Below are 18,795 nucleotides of genomic sequence, written 5' to 3' on the forward strand. Positions count from 1 at the left end.
CAATGAATGCTATTCAGCAACACAAAGGAATGAACTACTAAATTTACTAAAACTTCTTGAATTATATACTTGAAATGGGTCAAATTTATCTATGTAAACCATATCACAATAAAATTGTTTACAAAACATGCACACAAAACACTTCATCTTTTACGTCATATACAAATAAAAGGATATGAATTAAACATACCAGAATGGCTGCCTGCACGTGTGTTTATATAGGGAGAATGCCAAGGGAAATGGAAATGGGATGAAGAGGAATTAATAAATTAATAAATTATTCTAAACAAGAGACAGGCATGCACAGAACAATGAGATTTGTGAGCTGTGAATGTACGAATATGATCAATCCTCAACAAATAGGGTCTTAAACAAAAGTAAATACAATAAATATTTTTATATTTTTAAAGACAGGCAAGAAATAATAATTCCACCTCACTCCTTATTTTTGCAGACACTAAACTAAGTGATATAATACAAACATAACTTCAGGTAACCTAAATTTGTTGTGATTATGCTACTTAGAAAGTATTTGAAATGCAGTGCATACTCCAAAACCCATTAAATTCTAAAGGCAGAGAAATAACATACAATTAAAAAAGGACAGGTTTGCTTTGGCTATTTGGGGTCTTTTGGCTCAAGATTGCTTTGGCTATTTGGGGTCCTTTGTGGTTCTACATGAATTTTAGCATTATCTGCTATAGTTCATTGAAAAATGCCATTGGTATTTTGATAGGGATTGCTCTGAACCTGTAAATTACTTTGGGCAGGATTGCCATTTTGACAATATTAATTCTTCCTATCCATAAGCATGGGGTAGATTTCCATTTATTTGTGTCTTCAGTTTTTTTCATCAGTGTCTTAGTTTTCAGAATACAGGTATTTCACCTCCATGGTTATGTTTGGTCCTAGGTATTTTATTCTATTTGATGCAATTGCAAATGGAACTATTTTCTTGATTTCTTTCTGCTAGTTCATTGTTTGTATACAGGAATGCAACAGATTTCTGTATATTTTGTATCCTGGACTTTGCTGAATCTAGTTCTAATAGTTTTTTGGTAGAGTCTAGGGTTTTCTAAATATTTTTCTAAAGTACATATTGATATGATCATATGACTTTTATCCTTCCTTTTGTTAATGTGCAGCATCACATTGATTGATTTACTAATATTGTACCATCCTTGCATCCCTGGAATAAATCCTACTTGGTCTTGATGGATGATCCTTTTGATGTATTTTTGAATTTAGTTTGTTAATATTTTGTTGAGGATTTCAACAAGTATTTATTGATTACCTACTGTGGGCTAGGCTCTGTTCAAGGTGCTTAGGGTTTCAGCAATAAAACAAATTTCATGCGCTCATGGAGACTTACATTATAGTGAATATTACTAGATGTTCTATATGTTTTTTCCTATTAAATGTATATTAGGTGATAATATTGTCAAATAAATGAGCACATATATCAATAGAGAAACAGTAAGAAAAGCAAGGAAGTATCTGAAACGTTGTGTTTAGGCAGGATGAGTTGGATGAACTCAGTTATTTTCTAAATAGAAAGCAACTTAAAGACCAATGGATTATAGCCACATATTCATCAGCAAGGAATGTCTAAAATAACTAGGTACTCCTATAATGAAATACTATGCAGTCCTATCATTCACATGATTAATATGGAAAAATTAAGTTAAAACAAGACCACAGAAGATATGTACAGTATGATTCTATTTGTTTAAAAAAAGACTCTGTAGTCTTTTACATATAAATTTATTTGTATGTGGGTAGAAAATTTCTGAAAAGACACAAATTTTAACAATAGCTGGTTACCTCCAAGAAACTGAAATAGATGACCATGGGATTTTTTTTACCTTTATGTATTAATTCATTTTTCAAAAAGAATACCACATATTACTTTCGTAATGAAACAGCAAGAATTTTGAGACTAATTGACAGATAAGTATTTACAGGCAAATCATAGAAGCTGAAAGGATGCAAGAGTGGTATGTTTTTTTCTAGGTTTGAGAAAATTCAACTGAAAAGGTACAAAGCATCGATTTGTAAATATTGGTTAGGAAAATTCCTCAAAGTGAGGAGCTTTTGAGTGATTGGCACATGACTTTTAAACAAAGGATAAAAAGAAGACTTGATTGATGGGTTTGTCTTTTGTGACAACTATAGGCTGACACACAGAAAAATTAGATATGTAAGACTAAAGCTAAAGCAAGTACCTCTGAAAAAAGCTGAATGAGGATGACTTGATGCATTTAAGCATCACCCTCTCACTTCAAATATTTAATGTAGCAAGTAGACAGTTTTTCTGATTAGAAGTATTAAAAATTTACATAAAATGGAAAAATTACCTTTCTTATAAGGTGATTTTCAGTATCTGCCACATATATGGTATTATTCTTTATGGCTACACCCTGTGGTGAATTAAAAGTTGACTCTGAAAATATTCCATCTTTCCTTCCAGGGTTGGGTCCTAAAAGATAAGACAGCCATAAGAGAAAATTTTTCCATTTAAAAAGTTATCTCAAAGTAAAACCAAAAAAATAAAACTTGTTTTTTTTCTTTTCCTTTTATTGCATCTATATGAGAAGATACTAGCTAAACCTATTGTAATCATTTCAAAATATATATAAATCAACCCAAAAAATATATAAAATTTGTATTTAAATCTGTGATTTCAGTATAACATAATATATATATAATATTCTACCTAAAAACTAAAATGTCTTCCAAAATAATGATTTTTCTCTAATTAAATTTTGCTAATAACAGGGCTTATTGGGTAACAGTTAATAGTGCGCTCAAGTATAGTAGCATATGTCAGAAGAAAATACTTTTAAAAGCATGTTAATTACTTATTACCTAGACTAGAAAGAACTAAAAATAATATTAATCTTATTATCTAGATGACTGTTAACAAATTTGGAAGATACATTCCTTTGATAGTACAATAAAAATTATGAACCCTTCCCTAAGAAAAATACATATGGTCACAAAATGTCATGAACAATTTCAAGGGGTTCTGAGATCCTGAGGGCTAATCAAGCATTTCTTAGTAGTCCATGTACTCCCAGATTAAAATCCTTTATATTTACTATTTCACTTTGCCACTAAGTGCTACAATATCTCATAAACACTTTAAGAGAGTGAAAGAGTGGTTCTGCTCTAATGGCTTCTCAGCTTTTGTAATACATGAGGAGTTTCAAGAATGGAGAATACACAGCATAATAAAATGTAATTGTTATTTCTGTGGCCAGAGGACAAGCCATCCGAAGCCTTTAAGTCAGCACTCCCCAGCTACGCTCTGCGGAACTCCCCTGTCCTGTACTGTGAGGGAGAGAGGAGGATAATGTAGGGACTAGGAACATGACCTCAAGAGCTCAGCAGACTTGTGCACTGCGTTTGAATTCCAACTTCACCTCTTTGTAGCTGATGATCTGGATGACTTCTTTGTGTCTCAGTTTCTCTTTGGTAAAATGGAACTAATAATTTCCTGATTTACAGCATTGTGAGGACCAAATAAATTAATCCAGGAAAAGTACTTAGAATAATGCCAGGCATATGTATATTTACTAATATTAATAATACTATTATTGTTGGTGAAAGCTCCCTGGGAGGCAAAAAAAAGGGAGGTACTGTGGTCACTTCAGATTGGGAAATATTGTGTGCTATATTGTGTCCTAATCTCCTCTTGAATATTCATAAGGTAAGAGATCCGAGAAGTACAGTCACACCCCCACCAACAAAAGTCTGTTAAACCACATCCAACGAGTATTTCTTGAGTGTATCTGACCATAGAATTCTTTTATTAAAAACTGTAGAGTAACTATTAATTTATCTCAAGATCACAGTATTCCTAGAAACATGTTTGGGAAAGGTAGCTTGCTGCTGGTTTTCCTGTTTAACAAAGGAGAACATTTACCTACAGTATTCTGAAAAGTACAGAATCTATTAAAAACTCCTGACCATTTCAATTCAACCTGCTACAACACATACATTTTGAGTAACAATTTGCACATTGCTTATCATAAACCAAAATACCAAGTTTCCAAACCAAGTAACATAAAATAAACACAGTCTAACAAAGACAACAAACAAATTCAAGAAACAAAAAAATTCAAGAGCTAAAGGAATAATATCTTGGCATACTAAGAATAGTTCCAAGGCTTAGGAATGTGTAAGTTTATTCGCATTAGGAATGCAGATATCCCTACTCTGTGTACTGATGTTACATTACATGTTTCTAAAGCAGGGCTGCAAAGATGCATTACTTTTCTCTTTGACTACTATGTTGTTAAGATATCAGTTCAGCCCAGATTAATAAGAATGTATGTGTCAGATTTTATTAATTATGGAGATATAAACAACAGCGCATTTTAGATATAAGACCAGAGAGATGTGGAACAAAATGATCTATGCTTGTGTGCTAATTATATTTTGCTATACCCAAAGGGAGTGGATCCAGAAGTATGCTTAAGTTCTTATGCAATGAGAGAAAAAATTATGTACAAATCATGGGATATATATTTTATAATCTAAGTCTCAAGCTCCTAGGGTATTGTACTGGTTTTAAAAAGATAGGAATATATTTTGATGCAAAGTGAAATACAGCAATTAAATTGCCTAAACTCCAAAATGTATATACTTTTATACCGTAAGAGCAGCAGCTTAAAAAAAAAAGACAGGACATACAAAAATACTTAAAAATTATCTTAAATATTTCCTCCTTTTGATCTGAATGGAGCTTTTTAGGTAATTTCATTTGTTTTTGAGGGAGTGAGAAGAGATTAATTCAGACATCATACATCAACAAAATAGCTTCACGATGTATTTAAAAGTCAATGTATATTGCCCTTCTACAATTAGTTTTTATTTATAAATTTCAATTGAATTTCCTTGAACTGTATTTTTTTTTTTTTTTTTTTGAACTGTATTTTTAAAGTAAAATATATTATGTATCACAATTAAAAGCAAACTTTACCTCCAATACTGTATTGAATTTGTCCATTCTTCCCAACGACCAAAATTCTATGATGTCCAGTGTCTGCTATTACCAATCTATTAAAAATATGGTCTACTGTTACTTTGCCAGGAAATAGTAATGGTGAAGGTGGCAAAGAATCTTTATAGAGTTTTATTCCAATTTTATTATCTCTGATCTGTCCTCTGCCTTTGTAATACTTCAAAGCTATTGAAGTATATAAAAATAATTTATCTTTGTGTCCCTCTCCAATCAAAGAAAACAACATGTTTCCACGAGGTCCAAGTATGACTAGAGTTGGCCAGCAGGAAACTTCTAGTTCTTGCCAAAGGCTGGCATCTGCATCATTAACCACAGGATGGGTGATGTTGTAGCGGAAAACAGCACTCTTAATGTTCTCCATGACTTTTTCATTTGGAAACTTAGCAGAGTGAACACCAACAATCAGAAGACCATCTAAATGGGAAAAATTATAAGTTAAACATTATGAAATATTAAAGTCTGAATTTCACCATCCATACATTTGATTTTGGTAATTAATAAATATAAACAATCCAGAGATAAAAAAGAAGGCAGAACTAAATTAGTATCTTCAGCTGCAGTGAAATTAAACACATGAATAAAAAACTGACATTTAAATCTCATGACAATCTTGGTAACTACATAAAAACACATATCAAAATCATGTGGCTATTTCAGGATTAAAATTTTGTTTTTTATCTACACAAAGCTTTAAAAAATACTTTTCTTATGAAGATATTGTAATTCTGTTAACTTTTTTCCACCTGTTGTAAGCCTCTTTGGAATTCAGTGCCTATGACTGCTTTTTGTGGCATTTATTGTCACGTTATCTTCTAAAATTTCTCTGACTTATCTACATTACAGATTGTCAAAACAAATATAAGCAAGATATTTTCATAATATAGTCTGATTTATTTAAAATTCCTATTATGTAGTTCTTAGAATAAATCTTATTGTAGATGGTAGAACTGCCAAAACCTAAAAACAACATATTTATTTTACCTCATCAATATAGTATGTCAAGAAGGTAGTACAGAAAAAAAGTAGTAAGTGATAGACTGGATTCAGAGAAAAAACTCAGTATTGACTGCCAAGGTAGGGAAGGAACAATTATTACATAAACTAGACTCTCTCAAGGTACCATCAAAAACTATACAAACCAGCATGGAGAGAAAAATAAAAGCATACCAGTTGGGAGGTATAATTCCCTGACAGTCCATCCTTCCATTTACAACTATTAACTCCAAACCAAAACACATACACACACCCCTGCCTGAGGACTGAGAAAAGCAAACAAAAGCAAGGAGATTGTTAGAGGGGGTCAAAACCTGGGAAAGCAAACCACAGGAGAGTGAGTTACCAGTTTTGTATTGTTTCCCCTTCACAGTTTTGCACTGATGATTGGGTCCTGGTTTTACAGCAACACAGGTGGCTAAAACTCCAATAGAAACCCCACTGTCTTTTGGGCCCAGGAACCAAGAAAACTGGAGAGTGTGGGGGAAACCCTGAAGAGAACCAGAGAAGGTGATTCCTCATTGCTGAGAAGGAACACTCACAAGTCTTGGCTTAACTCCTAAACTGCACATGTGTGAAGCAGACTCAGAAAAGTTTAGCAAAGGCTTAGAAAACTGAGAACTGAGTTACTGAGTTGATGGAAGGAGAGAAAGGGCTGATGAAGATGCGACAGAACTAACAGGGCTGCATACCTACTAGAACAAATCATCAGTATTCTCCAAAGGACTATAACAGAACCCAGAGTCTGCATATGGTAACATTCCAATGTCTACAAAACAATCCCAAATTCCCTGACACTCAAAGAACAAGATAACGTGACATGTTATCAAGGAAAAAAGCAACTGATAGGTAATGACACCAGAATGAATGTCTGAATTAGTAGACAAAGTATACTCCATGAGGTAAAGAAAAAAACACTTGAAATGAATGAAAATATATGAAATACAGAGAAATAGAGACTATAAAAAAAGTACTAAATGAAAATTTTACAAGGGAAAAATACCATATTTTAAATAAATTCATTGGATGAGCTCAGTGGCAAAAAGGAGATGATAGGGAAAAGAGTCGATGAACCTAAAAATAGCTCAACAGAAATTACCCAATCTTAAGAACATGAAGCAATAAGATTGGAAATACAAAAAACAAAAACAGAAACTCAGGACTATCGATGGAACAGTTCAAAAGTTCTATTTTATGTGTAACTGGGATCCCAGGAGAAGACAGAGATGGAGATAGAAAAAATACTTGAATAATGCCAAGGCTCTCAAAATTTGGTTAAAGATATAAACTTACAGAATTTGAGAAGGTTACACACCTCAAATAAAAGAAAACCATGCCAAGACATATCATCAGATTGAAAACCAAAGATTAAAAAAAAACCCAAAACCTACAAACATCTTGAAAGCAGCTACAGAAAAGACACAGTGATCAGTGGTCACTTGGGGACTAGGGGAAAAGGAGTGGGAAGGCCTGTACACTTGAAGGGCTGTGTAGTTTACTGCGTGTCAATTATGCCACAATAAAGTTCTTTAGTAAAATAGCATGGGCTCTGGAGTCAGACTCCCTGCATTAAAAATCTGGCTTTACTACTTGCTGAGTTACGTTGGGCAAGTTAGTTCACCTCTCTGTGCATCAGTTTTCTTTTTTGTAAACTGTAAAAAAAAAAAAAGTAACTGCTTACAGGTCAGATTTGAATATTAAAAGAAAAATGTAACCTTTTCTATAAAAAAAATAGTAAAATAAAATAGCAAAGAAAGCACATCATATTATAAAAAGACAATAAATATACCTAATACATATAACACAATAATTATGCATAATAACCACATATAAATGTGAACAGTCTTAAGTGAAACCCAAGTGAATCAGAATAGCCAAAAGTAAAGGGATGGGCAGTGCACCAGGGAGAGGAAAGCAACACAAGGGTTGTGATCCCGATGGAGGGCAAGGTAGGTTTCAAGCACTCTGTCATTAAACATGACAAAGGAAGAAACATTTTACTATGAAAAGCATTCACCACAGAAATGTTATTAATACTCATGTAATAAGTAATAAAAGCAACTTAATAAAGCAGAAACACAGCACTCTCAGTGTAAGCCAGATCAAGCAGACAAAAAGAAAATACACAGAAAGTCTAATTAACACAATCAATGAAGATCTTACTGATAAATATCAAACTACTCTAATAATAAAGAACATAACTTGTTCTCAAATTTACATGGAATACTTATAAATATTGATCACAAAGAAAGCATTATAAAGATTAGATTCTAACCACAATATTATAAAACTGGATATTAATAACAAAGAAAAGGGCCTTTTGTTTAGGAAAAACACACACTATTCCTGTATGTTTCTCCTTTACTCTCACACTACCACCACACACACAACACTTCTGACACCAGATGCACGGGATTTCTCCCCCACACTAAGCAGTTGTATGTGACACCAGGTGGTATCCCACCATTCAATTCAATTCTGACTCAATGGCGTTAGCACAGACCTCACAGGTTAAGGGCTCAGTCCCATGAGACTTCCCTGCCACCTCAGATACCAAGGGCAAGTAGTAGGTCCCCAGGTTACCCACAACTTCTGTTAGACATGGCTATAAATCAGAGTGCCCACGACCCTTCCCTCGGATTTGATTATTTGCTAGAACAGCTAAAGGAACTCAGAGAAACATATTTACTGGTTTATTATAAAAGGATCTGAAGAAGGATACAGATGACAGAGACACAGGGCAAGGCTCTACAAGCCTGCCACTGTCTGCATTTCAAGCACGTCCGTGTGTTCAGCAACTCGTCGTTCTCTGAACTCCATCCCTTCAGGACTTTCACAGAGGCTTCATTAAGCATGATCGATCACTGACTCCATTTCCAGCCCCTCTTCCTTCCGTGGAGAATGGGGTATGAGGCTGAAGATTCCTTGGTCTTTCCGGTGACCAGCCCCCATCCAGGAGTCCCCCAGGGGTCACCGCAGAACAAAACACACTATTATCACCCAGGAAATACCAATAAATTTAGGAACTCTGCAAGGAACTGGGGTCAAGAATCTAATTTTAGAGCAAAAGAGTTCCTAGTGCTCTCCTCACTTAGGAAATCACAGGGTTTTAAGACCTCTGTGACAGGAACCCTGGGCAGAGATCCAAAAATATATTTTCCATTATCTCACACCTTCCCAATTAGAAATTTTAAAACCCTCTATTTATCAAATTGAAAGGTGAAAAAAGAATGACAGAATTTCTAAAAAATAATGACAATGAAAATACTGTATGTTATAATTTATGGGATATGTTTAATGCACTAACAGAAGAAAATTTATAGTTTTACTTCAGAACCTTAAATATTTATATCAACAAAAATTAAAATAGATGAATAAACTTTCCACTAAAAAAAAGTCTAACAAAATAAATCAAAAGAAAGCAGAGATTGGAAATAATGAAAAAAACAAATTAGAGGTATATAATAGACAAAATTCAACATCTACTTCTATAAATAATAAAAATGGAAAATAAATGAGGAATTGATGGGTATTTTCTTTCAATAGTAGAGTTAACCTATTTCACATTTAGAGTATTGGTATATTTGATCTCAATTCTTTCACATTATCCTACATTTTACTTTCTGTGTTTGACTGTGTCTCTCTATTTGGTGGGCTCCTTTTCCTTTTTTTTTGGATAGTTTCTTTTGGGTTTTAGGAAGGTTTATATTTTTGTTCCTGTGTTTTCCTTCATATTCATATTTTTTATGATATTACAAAAATATTAATCCCCATTTTTTCATAACCTTTCACTATCTGGTTAATCATTCTTAACACCGAACTCCCACTTATTCCCTATACAATAATCAAGTCTTCTATTTCCCCATTCTCTTTCTTTTCTTCTCATCTTTCTTCAGTTGCACTGTTTCTACTTTTGTCAGAATATATTATATTATTCTTCTACCCATGGTGAGTTAGCTAAATTTAAATTGTTTTCAAGTATTCTATTCGCTCCCTAATTCTGGGTCATCCAGGCCCACAAGAGATATTTCGTGATAGAACTAGAAGGTGTAAAAGCGAGCAGCAGCCAGTCTTCTTTGCTTGAAGACTGGTACATGGCACCACATACTATTACAGTGGACACATTTTGTACCAAATCTGCAGGCTCGCCTTACTGGGTGTGGTTGCAGCTGGGCCCAAGCTGCAGCAGCACCTGCCAGACCCCCTTCCTCAGCTTCCCCAACTCCTAGTGAAGTGAGTCTTTAGTTCCACAATGAAGGACACCAACTTACTCAGTTCTCCTCACATTTAAGTTGGAGGCTTGTATAAGGTCCAGTTCAGGCTTTCTGGTTGCAATTTGTCCTTGCCCTCCCCTACTTAATATCCACCTTTCCTTTTCAACTGCCTGGCCTGTTGACTTCAAGCTGAGGTATTAGACACAGAAGCAACAGTCACATGTAGACTGGTCCATCAGCTGCCACAATTACATAACAAGTGCCTATAATAAATTCCTTATTATTTCTCATTATTTCTAGGGGTTCTGCTTCTCTGCTCAAATCCTGACTCATATACCAAAACTCCACATTCTCATTTTGGTCTGAGCAATACAAATAACATATATAAATCTTCATCCACCCATTTGGGAGTTTCCTTAATCACTCCTTGTTAGAAGCTCTCCTTCAAGTAAATTCACCAGAAAGTAGACACACACATGAACTGTATTCTCTGAGTTCTTGGACATTCAAACCTTTTTCTATAACCCTGATTGATTCTTAAGACAGCTGGTTGGATATAATAACTTGGTTTATACTTTCTCTACTTAAGATTGCTCTAAGTAGAGCTCTACTGCTGTCTTGCTTTGTCTGTTACTTGTGAAAAGTCTATCCAGTCTAATTTAATTTACACACCTCTGAAAGTCATCTTTTTCCTGGAGGTCCTGAGGATTTTTTCTTTAAACATCTTTGAAGTATAATAGTTTTACCAGCATACTTCTTGGGCTGTTCTGGGTCAATTTTCCCTGGTATCTGGTAGGTTCTTCCAATATGTAGATTCAGTATTTCAAAATTTCTTTAATTCCAGAACATTTTCTTGGATTCTAACTTTAGGTAATAGTTCTAGTTGTTTTTTGACTTTGTTCTTCAGTCTCCAAGTAGCCTTATGTTGGACCTCTTCTGCTTATCTTCTAATCCAACCATTTTCTCCCTAATTCTATTTTACTTTAGTTCATTTTATTCTCTAAGCTTTTTCCCTACTTTACTTTAATGCCCTTTATTACATTTTTTATAAGTACTTATTGTCACTTGGGTAACCTGCAATGGACTCTTCATTTCTAATAAAATTTTGACCTTTTTCTTCTATTTCTTTTCTAGGTTCAGTCAACACTCATTTCTTCTTTTTTGGGGGGTCCGTTTCTCTTCTTAGTGTTTGAATTTCTGATTGCATTTCTCATTATTCTTAAATTAAATGCTGTTTGAGGATATGTAATTCAGTATGGGGAATTGTTACAGTTTTTGTCAACTTTGTAATAACTTTTTCAATGAGAATTTTCCATAGCTTTCAACCTTCAACCACATTTTCAGCTTTTTACAGTTTTATATGGATGTGATCTGCTTCTTAATATTCCTATTCCTTTTGTGGACAGGGCTTCTAGTTTGAGGGTGCCCTCTTCTGACTGCTCCCTTTTTCTCTGCAGTTTCATTTCTGGATAGCGTTGTTAGAAGGACGGGTTGATGTGTATTTTCTCTTTTGTTTCTGCAGGATCCTTAACTTTTCCCTCTTCTCTTCGGTAGACTATCTCCAAGGGAAACCACATCTCTGTATCTCTGATCCCCTCTAAAAGCAATACTTCTCTGAGGCTTCTGTTCCTAGTCCTACATACTTTCAAGAGCTGATGCTATGCTCTAGTATATCCAAACCTGTGTTCAGGATTTTGCACTTTGTGCTGGATTTTCTCATTCTGCAGGTAAGGGGTTTACTTTGTGCTTTGCCAATACCTCTGCACCACTCTACTTTTCCTCACTGAGTCTTTTATGCCTCCCCACTACCAGTTCTCAGCTCCTGCAGGCTTGCAGCAATAGGATCTTTAATAAAATTGTTTGTTTTTCAATTTATAGGTACTCTGAAGGCCATGATATTCTCTGTCTGCTAGTACTGCTGAATGGAGGATGGGGCTGGGAAAGTATAAGATGAGCTGGAAATTATTTTGTTGTGACAGGGAAGTACTCAAAGAATGATAAAGATATGTCAAAAGGGAATAACTGATAGCTTGAAGGGGATATCATTAGTCAAACAGGGACATATTGAACATCAAAATAAATAATGGCAGTGATGATTTATAACCCAATGAATTAAATAGGAATCTAGGAATCAAGTTCATTTATATTTCATATATGTAATATATATAACATACATTACATCAAATATATATTTTTTTCTTCTTTCTGATCAATATACTCCAACACTTCTTTGAAGTGATAATTAAGGTGAGATCTGAACAATGAGAAGGTATTAACTCTTCATCAAGTGGGCCAATGAGGACAATTGCAGGGAAAGAAAATAACACATGAAAAAGAGGGTATATGAGAAGAGGCCAAAGAAGGTTTAACTAACAGAGAACAAAGAGAAGCATGGGACAAAATGAGAATATACATACAGGGTCAGCCTTGTAGGTCATAGTAAGGATTTAGATCTTTATCTGTAAGATCAGTGCAAGTCATAGGGAGAATGAAGTACAAGTCTCAAAGATACTTCAAACTAAACTCGTGACCTTACCCTCCAAACTTGTCCTTTTTATAATGTTTTCCTCCACTGAGTGGCACCTCCATCTGTCCAACTGTACAAGCTAGAAACCTACCTAGGCCATCTCTGTAATAACCAAGAAGCCCTCTCTCACACCCATATTTATTTAGTCCTTGCTTACCGACTCAACTCATTTCAAGCTACTGGTCTCAGAGGAGGCACATCAGCAGCCTTGTCATAGATCTTTACATCCACTCCTGTCCACTAATCAGTTACCCACCCAGCAATGGGACTGACTGTTCAACAAACACAATCTGATCATGTTACCCTTTTCCAGAAAAATCCTTCACTGGCTTTCCATTGTTCTTTTTATAAAAGCCAGATCTCATCTTCCCAGCATCTTCTCTACACCCTTCTTCCCCTCCCTCAGGGCGTTGAGGCAGCCTTGCATTTCATCAGTTCCTCAAGAGTATCATTATTCCTCTTATTTTAAGGCCTTAACACATAGTGTTCCCTTGGCCAGAATATTCTCACATTTTCTCCCATAGTAAAGCTATATTTTTCTTTTAGAACTCAATTTTTACTCTTAAGAAAGCTTTATTTCCTCCAGATCAGAGTAAACCCCATTATTTGTTTTCATAGCACCCTGTAATTTTTCTTCTTAGCATTAATCAGAAATTATACAAATATTTATGATTATTTGATTATAACTTTCCCCTGTAAAACTATAATTCCTATTATTTAGGGACCATGCATGTTTTATTATTCACCAGCACAGTGCCTAGAGTACATAGAAAATAAATCAAAGAATATGCAGGACATAAATGCTGAAGAAATGTATATATATGTACAATACATAAACCACATGATATTGTCTAAATAGAATATCTATAGTCATCTACAAAGAAAATTACCAAATAATGATGCCTCCTATTTTTGCAGTCAAGAAGCTTAAAGTATAGAGATTTTTCTTAAATCATTTTGCTTTTACTATTAATTGTCCAAATGAAAAGTAGGATGTAAAAGATTCTTCCATTTATGAATCTTTTTGCCAACACAAGGATTAAAAGTACTCCTTTTAAGATAAAATGTGGAAGGAAGGGAAAAAAGAGGGAGAAGGAGAAGAGAAGGAGGGAGGAAGGAAAAACGGAAGGAGAATCCATACAAAAAGAGTAACTGCTTCTAACATATTAGTAATAAAATAATAACTTTGAAAACTCATTTTAAAGTTTCAAAGGTCATATATTTCAGAGATACAGATTTACAGATTTCAACTGTACTAGACCACAATTGTATATAGTAACATATACCACATATAATTACATATACAACATACTATATAGCAGAAAGTATAGTTCAATCACAGGTGCTATAATAACCTAGTTCAATGCAAAGATTAAAAATATTTGAGGAATTTTACATGTTACAAGAACCATAAACCAAAACATTTTGAGATCTAAAAGACAAGCATTGACTTTACTAGGCAAGGAAGGATGAGCTCACTCCAGGCACAGCGAACACTGTCGGGGCCTTAATGCAAGAGGAATAATGATACTGAGGAACTGAAGAAAGGCCAGAGAGGCTAGAACACCATGACAGAAGAGGAGAGTACGGAGAAGTGGGATTTTAGGAGCAATGGAACCATGAAATAAAAGGATCAAAATCACTGAACCCTGAACTGAAGCAGAGATCAGAAGCAAATTTGAAAAATGTTTTAGAATTTCAAAAACAGACATTACCCTGTATCCACATTAAACACCCTGCAAATTTGCCATAAATTGGCTAATATTTCCATTGTAGTTTACTATTTAAGAACACAGAATAATAAATATATGTGCTACTGCAATAAGATAATATAAAGTGTGTGCAGAAAAGAGTTAACATAGCAGGCCTGACTGCTATTCTTTCAAAGGAGGCTGGGCCTTGCCTGACTTGGGAGGATTCCCAGAACTGGTAAGAATGGCTCACTATGCCTAAACTGTTTGTACAAATGATATGGTTTATACTGAACATTTGCTTTCTTTCCGGATTCTGGAATTTCACTATATGCCACCAGTCAGAAGCTGCCTATATGGCCAGCCCCCAATAAAAACTTTGGCCCCTAAGTCTTTAATGAGAGTCCCTTGTAGGCAATATCTCAAGTGTGTTGTAACAACTTCCTGCTGGGTAGTTAAGCCAATCTTGTGTGACTCTACTGAGACAGGACTGGGAAACCCGTGCTTGGTCTCCCCTAGACTTAGCCCTGAGGGATTTTTTCCTTTTGCTGATTCTCCTTCATATCCTTTTGCTGTAATAAATTATAGCTGTGAGTTCATTAATTACATGCTGAACCCTCTGAGTCCTCGCCTCCCAAAGAATTACCAATCCTGAGGGTGGTTCTGGGAACCCGGACACAAAATGAAATTACAGATTGACTCATTAAGAGGTTTAGTTTCACTATAAAGTTAGAAATGCATTCTTCTAATTTTTAATAAAGTATAAAACAGAAATAGCATATATCTACATAATGAGAATATCAGCATTTACTAAGTAGTATTATGGCATTAAAAATTTTTAAAGTCTGATTTACTTATATATTGACATACACCTAGCAAGCACATTTTAAAATAGACCAATTCTCCTTAATAGATGTTTTCTTATAAAACAAGAGTGCTTTTCCTTAAATAATTGCCATTGTGCTAAAGTTGAGTATTATGTAATAATATAACATTCTAAGTAAAAACTTAGAAATTGTCAACTAGAAAGGGAAAAAAATTTTTATTAAGCTATCAGTTTAATAAAAATGTGCTAAATTATTATGAGTTAATAACCACCTTAGGGCACAGCTACAAATGTCTGAAGATCAGAACCATTCATTCCTATTAAGCATCTTTTTACTTTCTCCTTTAGACTCCTTGGCATTTATAATTTCTCTTTGCTATTGTGAAAGTGATACTGGTCACTGCTACAGACCTGACTTTTAAAAGCTGTTCTGCAGAGGAAGGATACTGAGTATTAAACTGGACCATTTTCAGAGAGTTTTTTAATGAAAAAGCACTTCCTCACTCAGCTGAGCATTTCTGGATTACTGAAAAAATGAACTGAATCCTCCATGGAATTTAAAATAGGCTGCTGAATGTCACCTCAAGAACTGTTAGCACTGCTGCAAATGTGTTCAGAAACCTGTCAGATAGTAATAAGACAAGACACTTAACTACAAGAAAGCAAATTAATTTAGTGGCAGCTTATTGAATTTTCATGTGATAATCTCTGGGTATGCCTACTTTTGTGAATATGAATTGAAATTATCTTCTGAGCAATATAAAAATCTTTTATGTCTAAATTATCACCATTTTCATATAGTAGCATATTTTGAAATACTGTCTCTTTTAAATTACAATGTTGAGAACTCTTAAAAAAGTATTTTACTTTCCAGAAGTGTATTTGTATGTGAAAGTAGTGTTTACTTTTGTCACAGTGTGCTATAAAAATGATGTTTCTACCCACCTGGGAGTTCATTGGGAATGCTGATTCTTGGACTCCTTGTCTGGACATTCTGATTCAGTGGGCCTGGGTGGAGCTCAGGAATTTGCATTTTTAATAAATTTTCCAGGTATTTGCCATGTAGATGGTCTATAGTCTCATCTTTTAGAAACACTGACCCAGACCAGCCCTTCTCAAACTTTAATGTGCTTATGATCACCTGGGCACCATGTTAAAATGCAGATTCTGACTCACAGGCCTGGGCCCAAGACTTTGCATTTTTCACATGCTCCCAAACGTTGCCCGTGCCACCTGTCCCCACCCCTACTTTAAGTAGTGAGGATCTTCCTGCTAGTCTTCTACTGTAATTAGAATGTACCTGCTCCAGTAAGGGCTTTAATCTAGATGGATGGTTCAAACATAAAATGTCTGCACTACCTAATACCTTATAGTCATGTACCTTTCATTTGTAATTAAAATAACTGTTTATTTATAAAAAAAAATCTCTTAGACATAAAAAAAATGATGTTTCCAATAAACTGATAGAGAGATAATGAGGATCCAACCTAAAATGTCACTGAATTTGCTTCAGGTATGGGGTTAACCAATTAAGTTAACCATATACAGTCTTTTAGGGATAAGAGTCCCATATACTTAACTTTGGGACTCTTATCCCAGCCTATAGGGCCTTTCTAAAATACAAATCTTACTGTCATCCTCCTACTAAACGAACACATCAGAAACAACCTTAAACATATCTTCCCTTCAAATGGAAGAGTAAGTTGAAACTTTTAAGAGTGTTACACAAAGCCCTTCACAGGTAGGTGGTCTGAACCTAATTACCGTCCTTTCCTTTCCCCTTCCCCAGGAGCTCCTACATCTTGCCAGACAAACTATTTATCTCTTCCCGAGAAATCCACTGTTCGTGCTTCCCTGCTTGTTTACCTGTGGCTTCCTCAGCCAGCTTACTCCTGCCCCATTTGCATTTTCAGCTGCTCTCCTGCTCATTTTTTCAAGTTCCAGCTTAAGTGTTTCCTTTACTGAAAATCTTTTCCAATGCTTGGAGGCATTTCCTCAGTTTCCGTAATTCTTTTTATTCAACTTTGTTACATACATCCTCAGCAGTTAGCACAGTGCCCTGCACATAATACATGCTCAATAAATGTGTTTATTTATTTATACTGGCTTGAGCAAGACACATACATAAGCACCCAAAAACTGGGCAATGATGATATATGTGTATTTCTTAAATCAATACATATGAATTCTTGAAAACAAGATTAAGCTACTGGGAATATCTGAGATCTTGATAAGTCTCTCTGGCAATTTACAGATATAATCTATTAGAATTTAAAAGCATCTTAAGTTTTGCTTGCATGGAAGATTTTATCTTTCCTTTTCTTAACTAAGTTTCAAGATATCCTTAATTTTTGTACATATATACTCTATTCTCATTTCTACTTTCACAGGATCAGTGACCCTCTCTCGTTTTTATCCATTACAAGAGTAGAGTTTCAATTTAAACCTAATTAAATGGAAACTTCATACAGTTTCATTTACCCCATGTGCTTGCTCTCTTTTTAGAAAGTAAACAAGACAAAGCTCTAAAGCAAATATAAAGTATAATCTCTTACATCTTCAGAATTTTTAATACCATAAAAGAGGATTTCCTAGTATGCTTTGGAAAACATTAACCTTTATAAATCATTTTTTAATGAAGTAGGGTTGAAGAGAAAGTATTATATTTTGCATTCCACTGTAGTTCATGTCATTTGATATTAAGGGAAGCCTAATCACATTTCCTACTAAGAACTTTAAACCTTTATGTCATATTGAGAAGAGTATAAAATTAGAGCCACATATTTCATTATTTCGTAGGACAAATTTAGGTAAGTCTAGATAAACAAAATGATCTTGTTAAAATACTTCCATTGTGAAAAAAGTAAATTATGTCTTACCCTTAGAGAAAAACCATATACCAAATGCTGGTTCTTTAGGAAGACAACCATTTTCACTAAAGCTTAACTCTTCATGAAAAGGTACATGGAGTACTTAATTCATAGATTAGAAATTGCTTTTAGAATCACTGAAGTTCATGCCAAATATTCATTCTCCCATGAGCAAATGAGTCAGCTACTCTACTCCAGTTCCTGTACTAGGACAGTCGATCAAAAACCAGTTAAAGGGCAGATACCTTTATCAGAGTACGTCTGTTCTAATGCATGAAGATCAGGCAATAGGTGAATACAGTTTATGCAGCAGTAGGTAAAGAAATCAAGGACGACCACTTTTCCACACAGATCCTTGTAGACAGAAATAGGCTCTTCTGTGTTCAGCCATTCTAATCCTGAAATTTACACAAAATAAATTATGATTAAAGGAAAAGACCAAGATAATTTATCTAAAACTTTCAATGAAAATGTGAACTATTCTTATTTCTAAGGAGGGGATGGTGGCAGGGTGAGTGAGAGTGGGTGGAAGAGGATGGGAAAGCTGTTGCTATGACGCAGTCTGTAAATACAGTGACAAAAAGCTACTAAATTCTTTCAGAAATATTATAATAGTCTGTGCGTGAAAGGGAGTAAGATCACATT

General features: G+C 34.6%; 1 protein-coding gene across 2 annotated transcripts in view; it reads right to left on the reverse strand.

Moving 5' to 3' along the window:
* NHLRC2 (NHL repeat containing 2) overlaps positions 1-18,795 on the reverse strand; it is a 63,485-nt gene that overhangs the window by 41,652 nt on the left and 3,038 nt on the right. Inside the window, exons 2-4 of one of the 2 annotated variants that reach the window (XM_017641468.3) lie at positions 18,396-18,548; positions 4,988-5,443; positions 2,358-2,479 (exon numbers count right to left, since the gene is read on the reverse strand). In XM_017641468.3, the coding sequence (XP_017496957.3) occupies positions 2,358-2,479; positions 4,988-5,443; positions 18,396-18,548 (731 nt within the window). The remainder of the gene's footprint in view (positions 1-2,357; positions 2,480-4,987; positions 5,444-18,395; positions 18,549-18,795) is intronic. The other variant, XM_017641477.3, reaches the window with a different exon arrangement.

Source organism: Manis javanica, chromosome 7, assembly GCF_040802235.1.
Source record: "Manis javanica isolate MJ-LG chromosome 7, MJ_LKY, whole genome shotgun sequence".
NCBI lineage: Eukaryota > Metazoa > Chordata > Mammalia > Pholidota > Manidae > Manis > Manis javanica.